We start from the raw sequence: 23,527 nt of genomic DNA, 5'->3' as shown, positions 1-23,527 counted from the left end.
TATTGAGAAAATCCCCTTTAAAGTTGTCCAAATGAAGTTCTTAGCAATGCATATTACTAATCAAAAATGAAGTTTTCATATATTTACGGTAAGAAATTTACTAAATATCTTCATGGAACATGAGCTTTACTTAATATCCTAATGATTTTTGGCATAAAAGAAAAATGCATATTTTGACCCATGCAATGTATTTTTGGCTATTGCTACAAATATACCCCATCGACTTAAGACTGGTTTTGTGGTCCAGGGTCACATTTAGCATTACAAAAAATGCATATAATCAGTTAATACATACAGTTTATGGCCTCTGAAATTCAAGTGATCATAGTAGAAAATTATAATTCAATTATTCTTTAGTTTATTAATTGCTAGTTATGTTGTATTATTGGCTAAATTAGACATTTGATCAATTAATGAACAAATTTAAATTGGTTAAAGTATTGTTAAAAGTAGAGATCGACCGATATATCGATTTACCGATATTTTTCCCGATATTTAAGCATTTTTCCATAATCGAATATCGGTTTTGTAATATCGGATTCCCCGATAAACACCGCCATCTTGTGGACGTTTTCAGAATTGCGCGCAGGATCGCAATTGCAGCGCATCTGAGGGGAGACGAGACAGCAACGGCGTGCAGGTACTTGATTTGCTGTAGTTAGTAAACTATTTAATATTACAGGCATTAATGCACAAATTAGATGTATTACATAAATGCCTGATATATAGTTTAAATGCAACTTGGCTCTAAGAAATATGATAAATAAGATACTCTGTCAAGCCCTGTCCCTATAAAGATAGGCTATAACTTTGCCTGAAATAACACAGCCATGAATTAGCACATGGTGGAAATAAAAGCGCTGAATTTAATTCTCTCTGTGGTCTATTAGTCTCGTGAAGTCGGAGTCAGATAATCCGTCGAGTCCTCTCCCAATAAAGACGTAACTTTGCATGAATTAAATAATACAGCCGTGAATGATTGCATGTTGGAAAGAAAAGCATTGAATGTAATTCTCTCTCTGTTGTCTATATGCTCATCATTAGTCTCGTGAAGCCGCTTTCATATTGCAGTTCACTCAGCGGGTTGATGCTCAAGAAATGCTCAGCACGGACACCGCATGTAACTTTTAACAAGATTCACTTTTTTTGAAGCACCCTAAATTGTATTAACACTTACTATATAACCATTATTTCGTTTATAAACATCTAAATTAATACAACTCTATGGAAATAAATTATTTATTATCTCCGCGATCGATCGCAGTTTGAGTAGCCTATAGTTCTGTGTAAAGGCATAGATAAACCGCGCTGTCAGCAGCATAATTTAGAGCATGCCAGTTGAGAAATACAATGCTTGTTATATTCCAATATTCCAGAGAATATTGTTCCGTGAATTAAAATTATCCAGTGAATTATTCTTCACTCTTTATCCTATTAAACAGCTTATAAACCTACTAAAACTGTAGTTAAAAATGAAGTTGATATGACTCCTTTCCTTTATTTTCTCCATTTGAAAACATTAGACTTTCTATGTTCATTTTGCTTACTGCTAATATTAGTGTTGCTGCTAAAGCTTTTTATAAATAAAATGTTTTTTTATTGTTGTAATACGAAGATTAAATTGAACATGACAGGGCTCTAGACTGCGACCAAAATGGTAATTGTTTGCGAGTTAAAATTTGACGTGGTCGCATTTGTACGAGTGCCAGGTCTGCGCTACTCCAAAGCGTCTGCTTCATACAGCGCGCGCTGCCAGCCGCAGCACATTATAGCAGGAGTCAGATTTCACTGATCACGTGAAGAGAGGTGCTTTCAGCCGAGCGCTTAGTGGGTAGAGCCTGGTTTATACTCGCCGCGTCAGCACGAGCGTGAAGGTGCGCGTCGCGGATGGAGCGCAACGGATGGATTTGTTTTCAAACTAAAGTAAAAGACCGCTTCTTAAACCAGAGAAGGTGAACGTGGTGGTATTCTTGTAGAAAAAAACTCCTGTCAGCTACAGCCAGTTTAGTTTTACTTTTCTTTTTGTTTTCGTTTTGAGAAGCTTGTTATCTTTGCTGTTTACCTCAGGTTATGCTATGGAGGCTTTCCTTAAAAAAAAATATATATTAATATTTATTTGCTTCCTCAGAGTTTGCTAAACATTCTGTAATATACTAGGTATATAGTACAGCATGTGGTGTGTCCTATGCCATGCCTCGTCTTATTCGTTTTTGTTGATAAATGTTATGTAAGAGTTTTTCATTGTCAACGTACTGTTTTATTGTTGTTGCGCTTTTTAATTAAGAATAACAATGAATCCATCTTTTGTTTTAGTCTTAAAAAGTTAAAGGTGTATAGATATAAGCAAAACAGACAATGATCTTTTCTTGTAAAATGTGACACCAAGATCGCAAATTTGAAAGTAAAAAGCGCACGAAAAAGGAATTCCTGTTCACAAAATTTAAATCACAAATAATACAGATGAAAAAGAACTAGTTGAATGTTGAAAACTTTCGTTACCATATAACTATAAACTATGATAAAAGTTCATCAGCATGCATTGATTAATCAAATGTTGTAGCAAAAACAAAAAACAAATTGCAACCAAATTATGTGCTCGTGCGCAAAAGTGAGATCAGTGGGAAGAATGAGTCTAGAGCCCTGCGTGAAAGACTGCTAATTCTCAAAACATTTTTTGTTAAGATGACTGAAAGGAGGAAAAACCAAAGTGAAGTATGGACTTACTTCACGCAGTCATTTATTTACTTTATAACAGTAAATAAATATCGGTTCTGCATATCGGTTATCGGCCACATAGACATGCAAATAATTGGTATCGGTATCGGTTATAAAAAATCAATATCGGTTGATCACTAGTTAAAAGGGACAACTTAAGACAGATGTGAGAACCTCAGGGGAAATGCATTATGCTGAAAAAAAAACTTTTCCACCCATTCCTTTTTCATAGTGTACATCTACCACTGTAAAGGAAAACAAGTAAAACCACTCAGATGGGATAGAGGAAGGCTGAAAGAAAGAGAAGCATCTAGGAGTTACAGCAGCAGGAGAGAAATGGCATAGCACATTATTGAGAGAAGCATTGGTGCTAAGGTGCTTATTGATAAAAGCACTAATCTGCCTGGATGAAGGTAAAGGAGCCTGGAATGAGTAATGATAAAATATTTGAGCTAAAGGCAATGCCATAAGGGAGCTGAGCCTCTACATAGCTTTCCCTAAAGGAGCTTCTCATTTTTTATTAAGTGCAACTCTGACCATCGGTGACTCAAAGAACGTGAGACAGGGGCACAGAATACAACTGCCACTGCCTTTCATCTGCGCAGGCAAACATCTACAGATATGGAGAATTTCACTCTCTATAGGCTTGTCACAGTCATTAGAAAATCACCTGATTGATCTGATTGTAATTATCAAGCACTTTAAATTCCAATCTCAAATTACCATCCACAGTCTAAGCCAATGTGGAAATTCCATGAAATGTCTTTATACTGTACATCAATATATCACTATAATATAATATCCAGGTTGGCTGAGTTTCAAAAAGCTGCGCTGTTAATGGAAAGTGAACTAATGATCGCTATTATTTGTATGACAATTATTCATAATTGTGTCAGCCCAACCTATCTACATTCATCCTTATCATAGCTTTCTCTTCTCATATCATAAGCAAGAATGTAATATGATGAAATCAGAGATGCTCTGCCTCTGGCTCAATAAAAAAAATGACAGCGCTTCGTAAACACCCATGTAGAAAAATGCTTCCAAGACAATTTATTCGCATAAATCAAGCTCCTTGTGCATGTGTGCAGAAATATATTTGGGAGGAAATGAATCTGACTGTGAACACTTGCATATTACCATAATCATTATCATTATTGTCATCCTTGTCTTCGACGACACTATCATTAGTCGCACATCTGTGTGCTACTGTGGTGCGCTGCGCTTCGCTGTTGAACAGCTCAACAGCCTCAGCCATCTCCTTCGGTGACAGAGAAACCGTCTCCTGCCAGTAAAGCACCTCCTGGGTAGGGGCTGTAATCCCTCTTAACAGGTAATCATTGGGATGTTAGATCGAAATCGCCAACAGGGATCGTACAGGGACCGGACCAGAGGCGTGAAGATTTACGCAAGGCCTTTCCACTACTCGAAACTCTAAGTTTCTGAAAGAATTTGTGTCCTTTTGAGATGAAGGGAGAAGGAGAGAGAGGCAGAGAGAGATGATCCAATTCTACTGTGTCAGTTCTGCAGGACCCATCCCAGCGTGCTTGTCAAGATCATGAGAATCGATTAGCCCAGACTGAAAATGTCATGTTGGTCTCATTTATTTGAAGTAGAGATCCAACAGAGTGGTGATATCTAGTGAATCATTTTGGCAGAAGAACCGGGTGGAACATACTAAAATGGGTTGGTGGCCAAAATATGGTTTGACTACAAAATGGCTAAGAAAGAACTGTAAACCGTCCTTCGTGGCCGTCTTATCGCTACTGGACAAGATTACTCATTTGGAATATGTCTGCCCGGTGCACTAAATCCCTGAGCACTTGTCCAGGTCAATCGATTCTGAAGTGTCAGCCAAGACCAGTCAGTCCTAAGTGCCTGCAGAGACTTGTTAGTCCCAGTGAGACCCTCCTGCGAGACTCCAAGAGCAAACAAGAATGCATATCTGACCCACCCTGTTGTCTTCACGACATCTGCCACATTGACACAATAATACTGGCTGTGGGTGCAATGGAATTTCTTCTTGTTGTGCTAATTTCCCTCAGTGTGAGTGATCTCTGTAGAATATAATTGCAAAGTATTTCTTGATAATTGCTTAGTTGCTCACTCCCGCAGGCTGGAGGCAGAGAGGGTGCCTAGAACTCTTGAATCCCTGTAAGTGCAGCAGTTGTCTTCACACTGAGCATGAGCCTGTGAGGGCTTCGCACCTGACAGTAGATTGGTCCACCGAGAGGGAGCTGAGTGCCGGCAGTATTGTGCTCTAATGAGGAGCAGTCTGAGAGTATTATGGGCTGTATTCACTGAGGGGAGATCTGAGAGGGTGGGCGCCAGGTTTGAGGTTTACGGTTGCATTCTGCTATGGATATTAGCCAGAGCTGGGTTGAGCAGATGCTAAAAATGTGGAAGGGAAGGGCCTTGAGGCAGCCTCCATAAAGGCAAGGCTGCTTCACATAGAGAATATGTGAGTAGGAGATGAACCATACAAAGAGTAGGGAGCTCTAAAAGTACTGAATATTTACTCTTTTAGCTTCTCTTGGTGCCGGGGCTGATTTATTGTCCATACTGGATTTGTTATATAGGGTGCATAATTTAGTAAAGTGAAAAAGAAAAATCGTCGAGGAAAAGGAAGAACGCTCTGTAGAAAGGCAACATATTGATGGCAGATCCTCTTATCTTAAAGCTTTGCTTGCCAGAGAATATGAGGCGTGTATGGTAGATATGAAGATAGAGAGATGGAGTGGAGATAGCAGGGAAGGGCTTGGAGCTATTTTTCAGCTACAATGCTTTGCTAGCCTGCACATCAGTACTTTTACTTAGTTTTGCCGTGCTCTTGATGGTCAAAGCAGTCTGATTGAGTGAGGGTGAACTAAATCTTATAAATCGTATATCAGGTTACGAGAAATTTTATACCACGTTTTCCGTAGTGTATGACTGTATCACAATAACTATTTGTCCTGGAAAATTAACTAAAATGGTTTAGTGAGTTAAAGGTAAAGTGTGACATTTCTGCACCATTAGCTGCATTACATGGAATTGCAATCTGTTTGTTTGAGGGACCCAACCGTGGTCTGGATATATAATTAATGGCTGAACCAATGGTGTTATTTTGGGACAGAAGTACCTGTTTGTCCAGCCAATTTTTTAAATGTGTTGGGGCAAACATTATTTTTGCAATTGTGTTTAATAGCATTAGTGGCACAGAAATCACAAACTTCACCTGTAAATTCTTGCAAAACCAACAACAACAACAACAAAAAGAATAAGTTCTTAACATTTACATTACGTAACAACATTGCATTCAAAAGTAACATTAAAAAACCAATAGATCCAATGTTAAATTCCAGTTGGCCAAACCACATTTGAAGCCATAATGAAATAATAATAATTAATAATGAAGCCAATATTGTAGACACATCTGTGACCAGCGTTAATGTTAAAGGGATAGTTCACCCAAAAATAAGAAAACAAAAATAATGACTTTATTCAACAATTACTGATATTGACGTCCACACCAGTGGGCTGTAACGGTGCTATACAGGAAGCGGGAATACAACGAAAGTAATTTTAATGATGAAGCGCAATGTCAGAGAACATTTCCAAACAAAGGTTGCAATTACTTAATGTTACTTTCAAGACAGGACAAAGACTACAACAAAATTGAATGCTTATAAAGAACAGGAAACAAAGGAGTAAACGAAATGATTAATAAACAGGTGAATTAAATGATGATTATAAAAATGAACTAATGGGAACCGGAACAAAACCAAATAAGGGCAAACAGGAAACTAGAAGGGCAAACATGTAACATGGGCGATTTCGTCAGTTTTTTCTAAGTGCATGTGCTTAAACTGAAAATAAACTGTGGCATGTGGTGTATGCCATGCCTCATCTTATTCGTTTTTATCAATAAACGTTACGCAAGCTAGTTTGTCACTGTAGCCTACTGTTTTATTGTTGTTGTGCTTTTAATTAAGAATAGCAATGAATCCATCTTTTGTTTTAGTCTTAAAAAGTGAAAGGTGTATAGATATGAGCAAAACAAACAATTATCTTCCTATTCCCATTCACACAATACTGATGAAAAAGAACTGGCTAAAAGTCGAACACTTTGGTTTCCATATAACTATAACCTTTGATAAAAGTTCATTAGCATGCATTGATTAATCCCATGTTGTAGCAAAAAAAATAAAAATTGTGACCAAATTTTGTGCTCGTGCGACCAACTGAGAAAGTTAGTCGCAAAACAGCGACCAGTGGGAATAATGAGTCTAGAGCCATGTGGAAGGAAGAAAATAAAAAAGAGGGGTACTCTTGGACACGGAAGAATATAAATTGTTAAAAAAGTCATTATTTTTGTTTCTTTGCAAACAAAAAGTATCCTTGTAGCTTCATAAAATTAAGGTTGAACCACAGATGTCACATAAACTATTTTAATGATGCCCTTTCTGATCCTTGGTAGTTGCGTTGCTGCCTATGTAGGGTCAGAAAGCTCTCGGATTTCATCAAAATGTCTTAATTTGTGTTCCTAAGATGAACAAAGGTCTTTGCAACGATATGAGGGTGTGTAATTGTTGATAGAATTTAGATTTTTGTGTGAACTATCTCTTTAAGGAAATTACTAACAAAAGCGTTTTTTATAACAAAGGCAAAAAATATGCAACATAATAATAAACAATTTCAATTAAAACATACGACACGATCATTAACAACACACAATGTTTTTAAAGAATAAAATCTATAAACAATATAAATAAGAATGTTTTGAATAATCCATTTACACTCAATAATGCCTGTGAATCCACCACTTCAGCTGTGTGAGCTGAGCAGTAAATGAACATCGTCAAACCCAATAGCATCCTACACATTTTTGAACAATCAGGTGCACACAACATAAATGGAATTTAACAACAAACATCTGGGGAAAAAAATTACTTAAGCATTATCGTTAGCGTCAAGTCAGAAAGTAGGTCACATTGTCACAGACAATAAAAAAAAGCATAAATTCTTCTTTGACTTAAATAATGTTATCGTCAAAAAAGTGAAAAAGGTACAAAAATAGTGAACACAGTCCAACATTGCATATAACTGAATTCTACTGGAAAGTTGTGAAATGTATAGGTAACTTAAACACACGCTGCTTCACACTGCTCCCTTTATAAAATTTCCTCCTCATCAGTAAAAGCAAAGCAGTCATGCATATTAATAAGCACAGATGCAAAATCTTTGCCAGATGAGATATTTTTACCATCTCTCAATATATGCCATAACCTGCCCAGCCCCAAGTGTGTGTGTTGAGTGTTTTATGAGTGTTCTTCCAACACACTGGCTCTTGCAAGGTTAAGAGATGTGTTTCACTAATTAAAGCCCACCCCAAAATCCAACCTGAATCCCTGCCTCCCAATCCTCCTCCCTCCAGTTGGAGATGAAGGGCAGCCCATGGTGAAGAGGGGGCATTTTAATGGTATGGGTTTAATTTAAGCATAGATTTACAGCTTCTCAAGCTCTCATCACGCCCATTTAAAAATAGCTGGGAAGGTCTCTCCCTTGATCCCTGTCTGTGTGCTATGTCTCTCACTCAAGGCTGTTCCGGAGAGAGAGGAACACATACCAAAAAGGTGTTAGATCTTTGCCATGACCAAGCTAATTATCAACATTATACTTGATGAGCCCATGCAGTCCCCTCGGTAACTGACACACAATCTAACACATTTGGAGGTTATAGAGAGAATTTTGGGAAGATCCATGAACTGTGAAAGATACACGCACAAACACAGCACACAGCAACACATTCAAACAAATCTCTGTTCACGGAGTCAGGCCATGCCACTGTGCAGTGAAGCCAGTCATCACGTTCAATTCTCCCTGGCAATAAACGGCAAACAAGGCCACTGTGTTTACACTCATCAGAGCTTAAACTGGGAGAGCTTGAGCCAAGGATGTCACACGTACCTGAGCACATTGCCACGCGCACTGAGTCATCGGTGAGCATATTAACATTCGCGCTGTCACGCTCCACTCTCCACATCTGTCACTCAGTTTGGCTGAGATTTAATTTTTTTATTTTGGTCAATCTGTTAAACCTGATGTGGGTTTGGGATGGGATTGAGGGGGATCCCTCACGAGTTCACATCTGCCAAGAGATGTCACACGAGTCAATATCTGTCCCTTGTTTATACACCTATCAGTCAACTCTCACAGACACAAATATCCGTTTATGTAACGTATGTTATTGAATAAGAATCTGATTGGTTAAGTCGACTTGCTGAAACCAGTCCACATAAAGGAAACTCAGCCCACATTCACACAAACGGATTACATGAGTACATGCAGAGGCCTGGAAGTACACACACATACAAACAATACACACCAATGTAGCACGCTCTCCGTAGCTGGAGTCTATTGTCACTTCCATGCCATATGCTGTCCATCACGGTGTGGGAGCTGCCGTGGGTAACTATTCTCCCCAGTCAGTGAGTCTGCAAGGCCTGTACTCACCCTGACTGTCATCTAGCATCTGCTGGCTTTATCAAACACCAGACTGGTACTGACGGAGTCAGGACCCATGTGCCCTTGCTTTCTGTCTCAAGCCTCTGCCCAGTAAATTTTACTACCACTCTCAGTGGAGATTACACTCAATTTGAAATTTCTTATGTTTCCCCTTGATCCACAAACAAATCATGGCTCCAATTGTTTTACTTTTATTTCTCCTTGGATTCCATCTGAGATTAGCATGCTGAATTGGCATCTAAATGGGTCAGACTGAATTGGCATCAGAGCCAAAGAAAATGACTTTGGACTTACTCAATAGCAGCAGGTCACACAGGCCCCTCTCACTGAGTAGATCAGATTCCATGAGAAATCTGAGAAAACATGAGCTCTAGCAAATATGCCCATTTAGCACTCTACCCACACTACAAAAATCTACAAAAACCTTTGCAATTGTCTGATCACAAAATATATTGAAGTGTATTTTCAGACAGTGAAATGTTGGCCAGAGAATATATAAAAGGGTACACAAGAGCCTTTTTTGACACCTTTTAAACAGACAGATTATTGCATGGCAAGATGGTCTTTACATGTCATACACTGAATTAACCCACAACAAACAAAATTAGTAGAATAATATTTAGCATATAGCAAAATATCCATTTATCAACACCCAGTACTTTAGCACAAGTGCCACTCTGAACAAAATTACCCATATCAGCAATTGTTAGCAAAACCAATTTTTTCCATCACAGCATTACACATACAAAATCAGAAATAAAGATTGGTACCGTTTTTGTGCTGTATTTTGGTTGATTGGTCTTGTAGCTGTAATCCGAGTACTGGTCTGAGCCGGTGGAGTTGTCATCCCCGCCTGTTCCCACAAAGGTGTTGGCAGCAGGGAGCTCCTGGACAGCCTGATGCTTTTGGGAGGCAGATGGGGACTGGGCCTGAAGCTGGATGGAGGGCAATGGGGAATTGGAACGGTAGTGCCTGCCTAGGTCAGGGCTTCCAGGCGGATATGTCAGAGGCAAATGGATCCTGGGGCTGTCGTTGACCCCATCAAGGTTAAATTTAAGACTCTTTTGAAGGCTGACTTCCTCATCCTCTCCAAGAGGTTTAGGTGACTTTGGTGGCTTACCTTTTTTACCCTTTCTCCCCTTGCCACTTTTTGGCCCTTGCTTGGGGGCATACAAATCTTTGGTCTCCTTCTTGCCAGCCTGATAACCACTCTTAGCTTCTCTTTGAAGGCGATGTCTGATGAAGACCACTACAACAATCACAGTGACCACTCCTGCCACTCCAGCTAAACTGCCATATACAATGTTGCTTCTTTGGGCAGCCAAACCATAATCTGGGTCTCCTGCAATGTCCATGTCCAGTGGGGTGTACAAGCTATGCCCCACAAGTGCCTCCACGTGACTTACGTTGGCAATGGTTTCATTTACGTAAATGTGTACCAAGGCAATGGCATGACGGGAAGGTTTGCCCCTATCGCTCACTTTTATCACCAGTCGATGTAGACCACTGTGTTTCCGAGTTAGTTCCTTAGTTAATGTGATCTCGCCATTAGATGGAGAGATGTAAAAAAGGTCATGTGGATTCCCCCCAGCAATGCTGTATACTAGCTCAGCATTGGAACTGGAATCAATGTCCTCTGCTTCGACCACTTCCACAACACTGTCTGGAGCAGCCATGGGAGATAGACGTATGAAGGATGAGTTGGATGGTTTGGTGACAACAGGTGCATTGTCATTTTCATCAAGCACATTGATGGTCACGCCGACATAGGATGATCTTGGTGGATCCCCTCCATCTACAGCTTTCAAGCGGAATGTGTAACTGCTCTCCTTCTCTCTGTCAAATGAGATACTGGACAGAATAGTGCCAGTACCATTCTGGATCACAAATTTGCCTACATCAGGTTCCACAGAAAGTTGCACTTGAGCATTCTCACCCTCATCCATGTCCTGTACTGTTACCATGCCAACAGGGCTAAGGGGTGGCATGTTCTCCAAGACTGAGAAGCTGTATCCACTCAGCATGAACTTGGGATCATTGTCATTCCGATCAAGTACCTTGATTACAACTGTGGCAGTACCCCTGTGACTGGGAACCCCTTTATCTGCTGCAGTAACACGGAACTCGTAGCGCTCCTTGTGCTCACGATCAAGAGGGCTCCGAGCACGTACTTCACCTGAGTTAGGGTCAATCTCAAAAAGTCCCCTTGTTGAAGAGTCTGCAATAATACTGTAGATCAGCTCTGCATTAGTGCCACTGTCTGCATCTGAGGCAACTACATCTACCACCTTTTCTCCTGGTTGGTTCTCCTCAGCAAACTCTACTTCAAACAGAGTCGGTGAGAAAATGGGAGAATTGTCATTTGTGTCAGTCACTTGGACTTTTAGCGAGTTAGTGCTGGACAGAGCCGGGTTGCCTGAATCCACTGCCACTATCTCCACCCGGTAGTCCCTAACCCTTTCATAGTCCAGAGGTGTTGTGGTCTGCAGAAAATACTTCCTCTTGTTGTCAACTGATGAATCACTGGCTGGCCGAAGCTGGAAAGGAACATCACCAGCAACCACACAGGTCACCACGGCATTCTCTCCCTCATCCTTATCTGAAACCTGTACCAATGCCACTGCAGTGCCTACAGGCATATCCTCTGAAATGTTTGCTACTCCATCACTATGGGTCACAAGACCAATGCCTCGAATCTCCACTGCTGGTGCATTGTCATTCTGGTCGGTCACATCAATAGAAACATATGTTTTAGAACTTTTGGGTGAGGGGCCTTTGTCTCGTGCAACAACGTAAAACTTCAAATTGTTGATCTCCTCACGATCTAATGGGCCTTTGACATATATGATACCTGATGAGCGGTCTATTCGGAGAAGTTTTGGCACAGGATCAATGGCCTGATGTAACGTGTATTCAATCTCACCATTAGGACCCAAGTCTGAATCATTAGCCTTCACCTGCAATAGAAAATATAGTTATTAAAAATTGACTTGGACTGAAATCAATTTAAATGTAAAGTACTAACAGCAAACAGCAAACTGGATTTTACACATACTCAAGACAATGTACAAAAAATACTGCAGGATAAGACTGCAAAACAACATTCATTAGACACTGGGCATTACATATTAGGCATTTAAACAGAGTGAATCTATTTATGGCTCAAAACTAGGAACATAGTCAAAGCATTGCATAACAGGATTTCTAGAGCATAAGCTATCTAAAGAGAGTGAGATTCCTTAGACTACTCAAATCATTTCAGATTCAACTTTAATAGTTTTAGTGATTTACTTATTTAACCAAATGCACATGTATTTTATTTAACCAAATTAATGTGTATTTTTTTTTACTTATTTACTTTAACTAGATGAACATGTAAGTGATGATGAGACTGGATTATTGTAATAATTAAGGAAAATGAATTTGGTAAGTCAGGCCCTGCTCCACTGATGTAAGGCATCAAAGTAAAGAACAGACAGCTGGGAGGTTGTAAAAGCAGCGCTCATTAAAATTTCACACTCCAACATGATGCAATAGGCTATTTATCTTGCCTTGTTCGGATCTAAAGGTTGACTTAGCATGTTTGCCATGTTACCTGTAACACAGAGTGTCCAATAGGGCTGTTCTCTGCGACCTCCGCTTCGTAGGAGGACTTTTCAAATTGGGGTGCATTGTCGTTGGCATCAGCAATGACGACCCTCAGCAAGGCACTGCTGTAGCGAGGTGGATTGCCTCCATCCACAGCTTTGATGGTGAGATCGTAGGAGTCTTTCCGTTCTCGGTCAAGGCTTCCCAATACAATGAGTTGAGGCAATTTTTCACCTCGGTCCTCTGCAACTTGCAGACCAAAGAGTGCTACAGCCTCTGGTCCTGCTGTTAGGGTGTAGTCAGCTACTCCATTTCTCTCCGTATCTTTGTCAGTGGCCAGTGGAATTGAGAAGAGCGCCCCCATGTGGGTGTTCTCTGGAACTGAGAGGGTAAGGACAGGTGAGGGAAACTGTGGTGTGTTATCATTGATATCCTGCACTTCGATCCTTCCCTCTATCAGCCGTGGACTCTGATTCTGAATGAGATCTGTGACGGACACCTCAAACTCCAGAAAGCAGGGCTTGCCTTTATTACGACAATCCTTCAGTGTCTCTCTGTCTATGGGGATCTCAGTGGTAAAGATATCTCCAGTTTTTCCATCCACCCGCAGATAGGGAGCGCCCACCTCCAGTTTGTACAGATGTCCAGTGTCTGGTAGGCCCTGGTCAGCTGCCAGACTGCCAATCAGTGTGCTCGGAGGTTGTTCCTCATGCACGCGGTATAGAATGCCTCCCACCGCACCATTCAGCAAGTCCAGGAACAGTCCCCACAGCAGAAACAACACCACAGGGAGATCCATGGGCCCTTGGAGAGGTAACACCTCAGTCTGCAAAACAGTGTGAAAAACATGTTAAATCATAAACAAGTGTGTCATGTAGTACTCTTTTGAACAAACAGAGAAAAACAAACTTCCTTTTTTTCTTTTATTTTAATTTACTTTACCAGTGAGGGACTAGCCAAGGGTGAAACAGAATGAACACAGCACACACTGTTTTGTGTACACATTGTAAGCACTAAATCCAAGGCTAAGAGTTGTAAAAGCTCTCCGGAAAATGCCTCTTCCCCCGACACCACTAAAAGCCTCCTCTCTCATTATCTTACATTATTTATCATCCTCATTTTTGAGCAGATGATTACTTGTATGTAAAGAAAGACAAAGAAGACCTACTGTACAAATGTCGATCAAAAATGTGTTTGAAACCATCAGCCAATAAATTAGTGACATGACTGATGCAAAAATCCTTAATTTCTTAAATCTGGGAGTTAAATCATCTCTATTAATACCAGACAGGAAAATGTTAATTATCACTCTTTTGAGTGCCTGTCCAAGCTAAGCTGCTTTTGAAAATTAATGATTTAGAACACGCAATGAGACACTTCTTAATGGGCTTTTTAATAAGAAGGTATGGGTTACTGTTAGGCTCGAAACAACAGCTCAGCAAGCTTTGTACTATTTACAACATAAATTAAACCATCTTATATGCAGTTTATAATGAACTTTCCTCAACATATGCTTATTCCAGTGCATATTCACAGCCAGTGATGGGGCTATTATTTTGGATGACTTCCCTTTAATGAAGGTTACACTCATTTGATTGGCCCATAACATAAAATAGGCAGTTTCTCAATGCAAAGTGCTGATGAGACAAAAGATATGAAGAAGACTGCTAACACAGCAAAGGAATCATTCAGCATCACAGAATGTAGGCTGAAAGATTCCCCTCAGTGAAACACTGGTATATTAAGACGCTGCACTCCCAGGTCACAGAACACCTGAAGGCCAGCCCTTATCTCTAAGTACAGATTTATTCAAGACAGATGAGAAATATCTGTCTTATCAAGGCTCAGAAGTTTCAGGCTAATTTACACACTGTATTGCTCTCATGTTTGATTTTCAACCTGCTAGGCCTCCTCATTAATCACTATCCTCTATTTTAGCATCTGCTTTGATCTATATTCCCCTGGATCCAGGTTTCTCTCCTTTTTAAGCACCAAATAGTTTTAGAGTTTAATTATTTCCTGACTGAGAAGATGTTGTGTCTTTAAATGACAGTAGACAGTTTATTAAGCTGGGCACTTAATGCTGCGGTCTTTGAAACTCCTGTATGTTTATATGCAAAACATCCATGTAACATCTAGAAGTGAGCATGAGTCAAACCAGAATCGATACAGGCTTTGCAAGCGGCCATGATCCAAAGGAAAGTAAATAAGTGTTATACAAAATAGCTAAACACAAGAATACATAGAAATCCAATCAGAAATCCAATTCCTTCGTATCTGTTCAGATTTGGAGTGCAGCATATTGATGCACTAATTGCCCAGGTATTGATGTGTCCTCTTTTTGCATTTGCAGGGCAGCATTCTGTCGATTTAGCTGTGCTGATAGTGTATAGGGTAAAAACATGATTAGGGACTGTGGCATAAAGCACAGCCTCTAAGGGCCCAGGCAATAACTTGCGCTCATGGCAGTGGGAAGGTGGACCCTAGTAATGCAGTGATACTGGAACACTGGATCTACTACAGATGTGAAAATCCTCATAGCGGTGATTATATGTTGGCCTGTACATTATGCCATAGTAGAGAAAATGCAATTTTGTGGTGTTTTGGTTCATTATGGTTTTTTGTTCTTCTCAGAATTTATAAACCTTAAGGGCTTTAAGTATGCTGCTCCAAGTCATTGACTAGTGCATGTAATGATTTGTGACAAAAAAAAAATGTAGGCAATAAAACTGCCTATGGCAGAGGGAACTTCAAGCCAATTCTACTGAATAACCACTCAATTCAAACTGAATAGAAATTCACTGATGCTGCACTGCCCTACAAAGACAAAAGCACAATAACTACACATTTTGTCAAGAGTGGATTATGACCAAAAGTGGGTCTCTTAGTCTATGATCTGTCCTCTGACAGACAGGTCTAGCTGAACTATCCACAGATTCAGAGAAAAGAGAGTATAAAATCAATCAAAAAACTTTGAAGCTATTTTTCCTCTGTTCTAGCATTGACATAGTTATTGCATTTTGCCTTTGTTGGGGCGGTTCACAGGGAATGAACACATTTTGTTGAAGAAATGTGGAGGGGGGGTGGGGTTCATTTGATTGCTTTTTCATGGCACCATTGACAGGTTGTAGAAGCCTTTATTTTTCACTCCCTTAACAGCCACAATAAAATGACACAGATTCATACATGGATCCAGCAAATCATAATAATAATAATAAAAATGTAAAACACGGAAACACACTTTACATAAGAGATTCTTCAAACAGCCCAAGAGCATCTTCATCTCAACCCGATAAGCGTCTACAAACACTTAAACTATTTAAGTGCTGTTGATTTTTAGCTATTGGGAGTACCTCATGAACAAAAGGTTATTATAATAGCTCTGAACTCAAGTGTAAACGCCAAAAAATATGTTGATGAAAACATTAACTATAGGGTTTGTTTCAAAGACATCATCAATTGGTTACACGCTGTGGAGAGGCAAAGAACAGAGCATATGTTCACTGTCTATTACTTCCCTAGTGAACGCTGGTAAACGCTTAGACAATCTAAACGAACCAGCCACATTTAGCCAGTGTATCAATCTCACACAGTGCTGAGAATATTCAGAGGTCTGTTGAAAACACAGTACATTTCAAGCCTTGCTTACACTGCACAAGATGCCTGCAACAATTTCAAAAATGAACATGCATGAAAGTCACCCTAAACAAGTTCTGAAGTCATTTTCGCTCTGCTCTTGAGACTGATAGTTCATGCGGACATTTTATTTTCCCTGAAGTATTGTGACCTTTTATTTTCCTGCAGTGCTGTAAATCATCTGTTATCACATTCATTCAGGTTCAACAGGTTTAGCATTTCAGCTCAGTCCAATTAAATCAGTTACCCATATTATTAGCCATACCTTTCCCTGTGGACAAACTCTGGGTCATTTTACAGGCAAATTAATTCAGTAATGGCTGTTTAAAACCATGCACTATTTTTATCCTTTGCACAAGCTCATTAGGAGTAGAATCATTTCTTATTTTCTTAGTTCATTATTAGTTTTCTTTTTAGTTATTGATATGTGATCATATATGTAGCAATAATAATAATAATAATAGGCCTAATAATAATTATCATTATTGTTATTTCACTTTCACCCCATAGATGCACGCCATCCTTTTCCTTCGAGCTCAGACAGGGTTGTGGGTGGAGATGGTGGATGGGGGAATCCTGTAATCAGTCTTAGAGGGATTTGACCAAACATTGATCCTGCTGTTGACCCAGCCAACCCAGGTGGGCGCTCCACTGCGATTTCCTTTATATCTGCAGCCCTGTGGAATACAATCCATCCCAGTGCGGCTAGATGGCGAGTTATTAACGATAACAATGTTATACATGACTTCAGTAGCGCACGGCAAACAGCACATTCAACTGGTCGTTCGTCAACTATCTTCATCGCAGACTAGATGTTCGGTACCTTAAAATACGCACCAAAAGATCTGCTAAACGTTTGCTGCACTAATACATACGATTCGTGAATTCGCGTCGCATTAAATAGCCTACTAGTGGCAACAAACAAGTGTCATTTGGTTATTTGTATGTAAACCTGAACAGCTCGATTGATTCTGCAGCACAATAAACCCCGTCTAAATCAAAATGTGGTTCAGAATCTCTAAATAATAAGGGCTGCCACTCAATTCTCTGACATCCATACGTAATCTTTCAAAATCACTATAGTTTCTGCACCGGCATTCAGCCGTGTATCGAATATTTAAATATGACCCATCGACATATCGAGCATTCCCCTCAGCTTTATTCATTTTCTAGTGGCGTCAATAAAGTTCGCTGCCTACCTTCGTCGATCACTTTTTCCTGCCGAGACCGAGGCTTCTCGTCTGAGGATCAACTACAGCTGACGTTTCCTTCGTGGTTACACGGACCCCTAAACACCTGCTTTACACAATCCAGACATCAAGAAAACATACAATCCTTTCGTTGGAAACCAATCCATAAGTGGCCGCGTTATTTTTTCCTCGCCATTCCCAGGACTCCGCGTCAGTTTGATAACGTCGGCACTTATTTAACGTTAAGTGTTATTGAATTAGAAATCACGGCTGATGGGTGTTGAAATGTCTTTTCTGTTGTTTCTCAACACAGGAACAGTTCTAATGCCAGCAACTTCCCCCGTTTCAGTCCATAAATCCTCAAACACTCATTTCAGGAGAGAACAGGTTCTCTCAAAATTGATCACACTCGTTATTCGTTACGGAATGATAGCGTTATCTACCGGAAATAATGTAAAAATGTAACAATACATGGCAGAACGCGTGGAGTCGGGTTTTCCCCCTTCGGTCTCCTCAGAAGTAGACTATCAACGCAGTTTTGGCACAGGGATCTTCTCCGCACAGGGTTAATCCTGCATTTCTATGCATGTGAAAGAGTGAGTGAAGAGATTTCTCAGCACCGCGCGCTGTTCTCCTCTAGAAGCACGCGCAGGCGGAGGAGGTGGGGCTCTCGCGCGCCACAGGCTATTTGATGAAAAAGGCACAATTAGGTTAGGAAAATAGTATAATTGTTAATAGCCTAATATATATGGCCCATATCCTTTTTCTTATCGTGTTTCGTTGCTTCCTATTAGCAAATCAGATTCGTGAACAAATCGGGTCAGACTTTTTCAATGAATTATTTGCACAAAACCAGAATTTGACCGAATCGGTTCACGAGTCATACATCTGATGGTGCACACGTCTGATGGTAAGAGCCTTTGGACTGAACTGAGGATTTGACTGATGGACCGAGTTACTTAAATTGCCGAAAATCAGTTAGGTATACATACGAAAATTTCCAAATGTTGCAAATGTTTCTATAATTTAATGAGCGGTTGGCTAGGAAACTGGACTGGTAGGCATAACAGCAAACATGCCTGTAAATAATAATAATAATAATTCATTCCATTTATATAGCGCTTTTCTGCTTTTCTAAGCACTCAAAGCGCTCTACATTGTGAGGGGTGGTGTCTCCTCGTCCACCACCACCAAATCAAATGTAATCAAAAGTGTCCTTTTTCAGCGGCATATTGGACCACGTGATGGCCTTATTAAAATAATCGCTCAGTTTTTGAAACTGTTCGGGAGAAAACTATTCGCGTATAGTCGCATCCATCATCATTTCTTTTAGCAAACGTCTTTATCTGTTTTTCATTTAATGAGCTGTTAGTTTTAAAAAGGTGGTTTCAAAGTCTTTAAACATCACACGGAGCTCTGCTCGCTGTGCCATTATTTGCTCGTGCATGGATCATAATACTGAGCAATTGGGTCGTAAAATGTGATGAGTATTGATGAAGTTGGAATTGCATCCAATGAACAAATACATTTTGATGCATTCAACAGTTATGAGCTGAGCGCTCTTTGCTCTTTTGGCGCCACCCATGGGCTTTTGGATGTACACACGGCTGGCAAAGCATGTTCACGTTTGCTCTAATCTACCCCATAAATCCACTCCCCATCGCCCACGCGCGCACGCACACAGACAGAGCGGCTGTTGTTCTCATGCCGAGGAAAGGATGCTAGATTGTGTAACAGTTGGTGTGAAGAGAAGGCTAGACATCATCCCTGAACATACTGTATATGTGCAATGAGCACATATAGGAATGAATGGAGGTGTGTGATTAAGCTTTGAATGAAAACACTTAACAACAACAACAGAAAAGAAACATCTACTTCTGCATCTGTTATATAGCCTATGTTTATTTTCTTGTTTAAATTAGGGGCAGGTGTGGGCTCATGCCATAATTACATCAATGATATCATAATGAAATCCAAAAAACACTGTCTTGTGTCACAGTAGCCATGTTTACATGCAACCAAATAATCTGATAGTAATCCGATTGATGGCTTAATCTGATTGAAAAGCCTTCATTTAAACACCTCAATTGATCAGACTGAGCTCAATCTGAATGCAGAAGGGGTATCAAATGATGAAACCTGAAATAATCTGATCAATAGATAAAAAAAGGTAAAAAATAAGCTTGTAAAGGCTTGAATCTGATTGAAAATCAAAATAACCCAACTGCAGTTTGATTGAGGTTAATTGGAATGCACAATGAAAAAACTTGATTTTGGAATTTGTTAAAAACTGAGTTATCTCTTTTTGCAAATTAACTCTTCATATGTCAAATTGTTTTAGATATGTCATTAAAGCAAAAATGACAATTGCACTCACAGTAGCTCCAGTGACTTCATTGCGGTGACGTTTTTTTCATAATACATACTGTACAGTGCATATTTAAATGAATATGTGAATTGGACTGTAAAGTTAAGGATTCGTAAACAGCGGACTGGATTCGTTCCGATGAATCCATGGCAAATTGGTGCATTGCTGACATTTAGTTCTCTCATCTTGGAGTTCTAAATTAAATTTTGGGAGAAATATATTCATCTAATCTTGTCAATCACCCTAACTCCACCTCTATTTCTACTAATTTCTATTCTATATTCAGTATTTAGCTAGACAAAAAGACAGTTCAGAGCTTGAATCGTGTTTCATTCTCAAGCCCTCCATTACAGACAGCAAGCCAGGAAGTTTACCTTCATTTCATTTAAACATTAAGTTAACATGTGAACCCTCATTCATCCTTCATTCAATGATATCATCTACCTGAAATGAAGATTTACACACCCTTATGCCTTTTGAAAACTGTGTAATTTGAAAAATGGTGTAAAGTGAGAAATGACTGAAGCGGTCAAGCAAGATTTTACACAAAGATTTTGACAGCCCCTGGTGCCCATCCACTTTCATTGTAGAGAAAACATCTTTTCTTGTGTTTTGGAAGTTTAGAACAACACGAGGGTAAGTAAACGATTATAGAATTTCCAATTTTGCCATAACTATCGCTTTAAGTACCTTAAAAACAGTCTGCCAAGACCTTTATTGATTGTCGTGAGACCAGCGGAGCAGAAAGTAGAACCTGCTATGCTTAATTCAGTGTTTACATTGCAAAATTGAGGATTCAACTCAATATTTTTAGCCCTGTATGTATTCAACACGGTAGATGTTTCTTACACTGGGTGTACCAGCATGCCACCTGATGCTGTCTGTTAAAATCATGCAGCTCCCACCAGCCGAGAAGAGGTCTGTATAAAAGAAAGACAGCAGGCAGTTTGTTGTTCGGAAAGAGTGCAACAGACGTTTACGCTTTTTTGGGGGGGTTGAAAACTACACGTTTAATTATTTCCACCATGCTGTGGGGGGTTTATAAAAGCTCAGAGAGAAAGAACAATTGAAGTAGGATTCTGTATAGATGAAACTGAGCCAATCCACCGCGCATCATTACCAAAATCACATGATCTAAATCCTAAAAATGGTTCATCTTTTTATATCGTCATCTTTTATGAAAGATCAATACAAACTTGTTAAACCTAATTATCACAGACACAGCAAAGCTTTGACGAGCCACATCTCCCTGGTCTCTGTGCAAACATCAAATCCGATCTGTGGTGAACAGCGGTGGCAGAACCCAGGAGCCTCCAGAGCAGTTCACTGTAGCAGGCCCCCGAGCACGGCCCTCAGGGAGAGGTAGGACTTCTTCTTTTCTGCCAGGCGCTCTGAAGGCAGCCTCTTTCAAAGAGTTCCAGTGTGTGAGCCTTTCTCTCTGCTCTACCAGTCTCTCATTAGCAGAAAACAAACAGCTGTCGGGTTACCTCTCCAGGGCTCTCATTAAGTGCTGTCAATCATTCACGAGCCTGCTGCCAGCCAATCAAAGTGAGGCTTCCACCCACGCTGTGCCCGCCTACATGCAACAGGGAGGAGGTCAGAGGTCAGCTACATATGGGACGGCATTTTTTCACAATTTTTTTGTGTCTCACAAGTAGGGCTGCACGATTAAGCGAAATAAGAGCAAGATTGCGATTATCAACTCACTATGGCTGCGACTTAATTAAATAAATATGTGTGCTGTGTTTTTCAGAGTGAAGCATGGCACTGTGTTCTTACACACCAGCAGCTCATTATCTGAGGTGTCTGCAGTGTCTCAGAGCAGCTCGGTTTGCAGTAAATGCTGTTCCACACAAACATTCATCTCTGCATCTGCTCTGAGTTTGAGTCGCTTTAATGTGTATTTGGCAACCACATTCCCATATTTGTAATAAGAAGCACAAAACGGAAGCTTTAAGGGCTCCCTGCGGTTTTCCATCCAAACAAAAGTTGGTTTAACATGTAAAAATTAGAGAAAAGAAACTAAGACAGCCATAAATATTAGCATTGTAAGTTTACAATTGTAGTGTAAAATATATTTTTTTTAATACAACAATAATATTTTCTTATTTGTTTTTTAGTCATTTTTATACTTTACTTAAAGGAATCCTTCACTTATAAATGAAAGTTTACTCACCCTCGGGCTATCCTAGATATAGATGAGTTTGTATACTTCATTGAAGCAGATTTGGATAAATTTTGCATTACATTAGTTGATCACCAGTGAATGGGTGCCGTCAGAATTAGAGTCCAGACAAATTATAAAAACGCCCCAATAATCTACAGGTAATTCGCACTACTCTAGTCACTCAATGGATGTGAAAAGCAACAAAAGGGGTAGGCAAATGTTCAATGATAAATAAATAATAATAATAATAATAATAATAATAATAATAATTAGTAGAAGTAGTATATAGCCATATTGATATACAATATAAGCGCACATTTTGTGCCAAATTATATAGCCTACAAACACATATATATATATATATATATATATATATATATATATTTTATTTTCCCAAATTGTGCAGCCCTACTCACAAACATTACAGCCCCAACAAGGTAACAAAAAAGGCACTTGCCATTAAATTGCTTTTATTTTGCCCCTTGTTTAAGTGGTGTTAGAAACCCAAACAGTAGTAAAGACATCTTTTACAGAATTCTGTTAAATACTCCAGACAGAAGCAACTTGTCTCACAAAAGAAAGTCTATGTCCAGGTTTTGTATAACCTGACTTGTTCTAATGAAAGGTGAAATACTTTAAAATCACCCTTCTTTTGTTCTTTGATTGTGTAATAGTAGTGACTCATTCTTCACACAGTTTGAGATAATGACACCCCCCACTGTCAATCAGTATATTCAGAAATATTCAAAGGGGATAAAACTGCATAATGGCATAGCAAACTCAGAGGGGGGTGCAGAGGAGTTGCTTTGGTTAGTGCTCTATTTCACAAGCAAAGCAATTTGATTATTCTTCTCTTTAGAGCATGAGATGGTTTTGACATTTCCTCACAGTCACTTCACAGAATATGCATTCGGATGACATACGCATTGTTCTTTTGCAGCTGAAACTCACTCTTTTCCCCTCTTTTTCTATCTCTGATGATTTTAGTAATGAATGGAAAGGCATAATGTGTGTGGGCATTTTTTGTTTCCACAAACTGGCATTTACACATTAAAACGACTCTGTTTCAGAGAAACTAGTGTGAATTAATGCCTCAGCTCCAAGGCTGATTCACGTGACAAGACCGCAGGGAACAATTAACTGGGCTTAGGAACACAACCAGGCAGGAACCTTTTCTACACATTTCAGGGTCAACAGCTTTATGACAGCATAGAGCCAGTGCATGAAGAACAAGACAAGAAAAATTATAAAATTGCACCTTTCAAACGAAGCGGTGGATCCAGCCTTGAACACAGTACAGAAGAGTAATGTTAAGAGAAGGCCAAACATTTTTAGCTAGTAGCGCTGCATGGATCT

The 23,527-nt window shown here is 39.7% G+C and overlaps 1 protein-coding gene across 1 annotated transcript in view; it reads right to left on the bottom strand.

Moving 5' to 3' along the window:
• Positions 1 to 13,609, bottom strand: part of pcdh1a (protocadherin 1a) — a gene marked incomplete at both ends in the record, with an annotated part of 77,602 nt that extends 63,993 nt beyond the window's left edge. Inside the window, 2 exons of the mRNA XM_079410772.1 lie at positions 9,993 to 12,179; positions 12,818 to 13,609. Of these exons, the coding sequence (XP_079266898.1) occupies positions 9,993 to 12,179; positions 12,818 to 13,609 (2,979 nt within the window). The remainder of the gene's footprint in view (positions 1 to 9,992; positions 12,180 to 12,817) is intronic.
• Positions 13,610 to 23,527: the final 9,918 nt, after the last annotated feature.

Source organism: Barbus barbus (assembly GCF_936440315.1).
Source record: "Barbus barbus genome assembly, chromosome: 47".
In the NCBI taxonomy this organism is placed as follows: Eukaryota; Metazoa; Chordata; class Actinopteri; order Cypriniformes; family Cyprinidae; genus Barbus; species Barbus barbus.
Note: the sequence above shows the minus strand (reverse complement) of the source record. Positions and strands in the feature narration are given on the sequence as shown.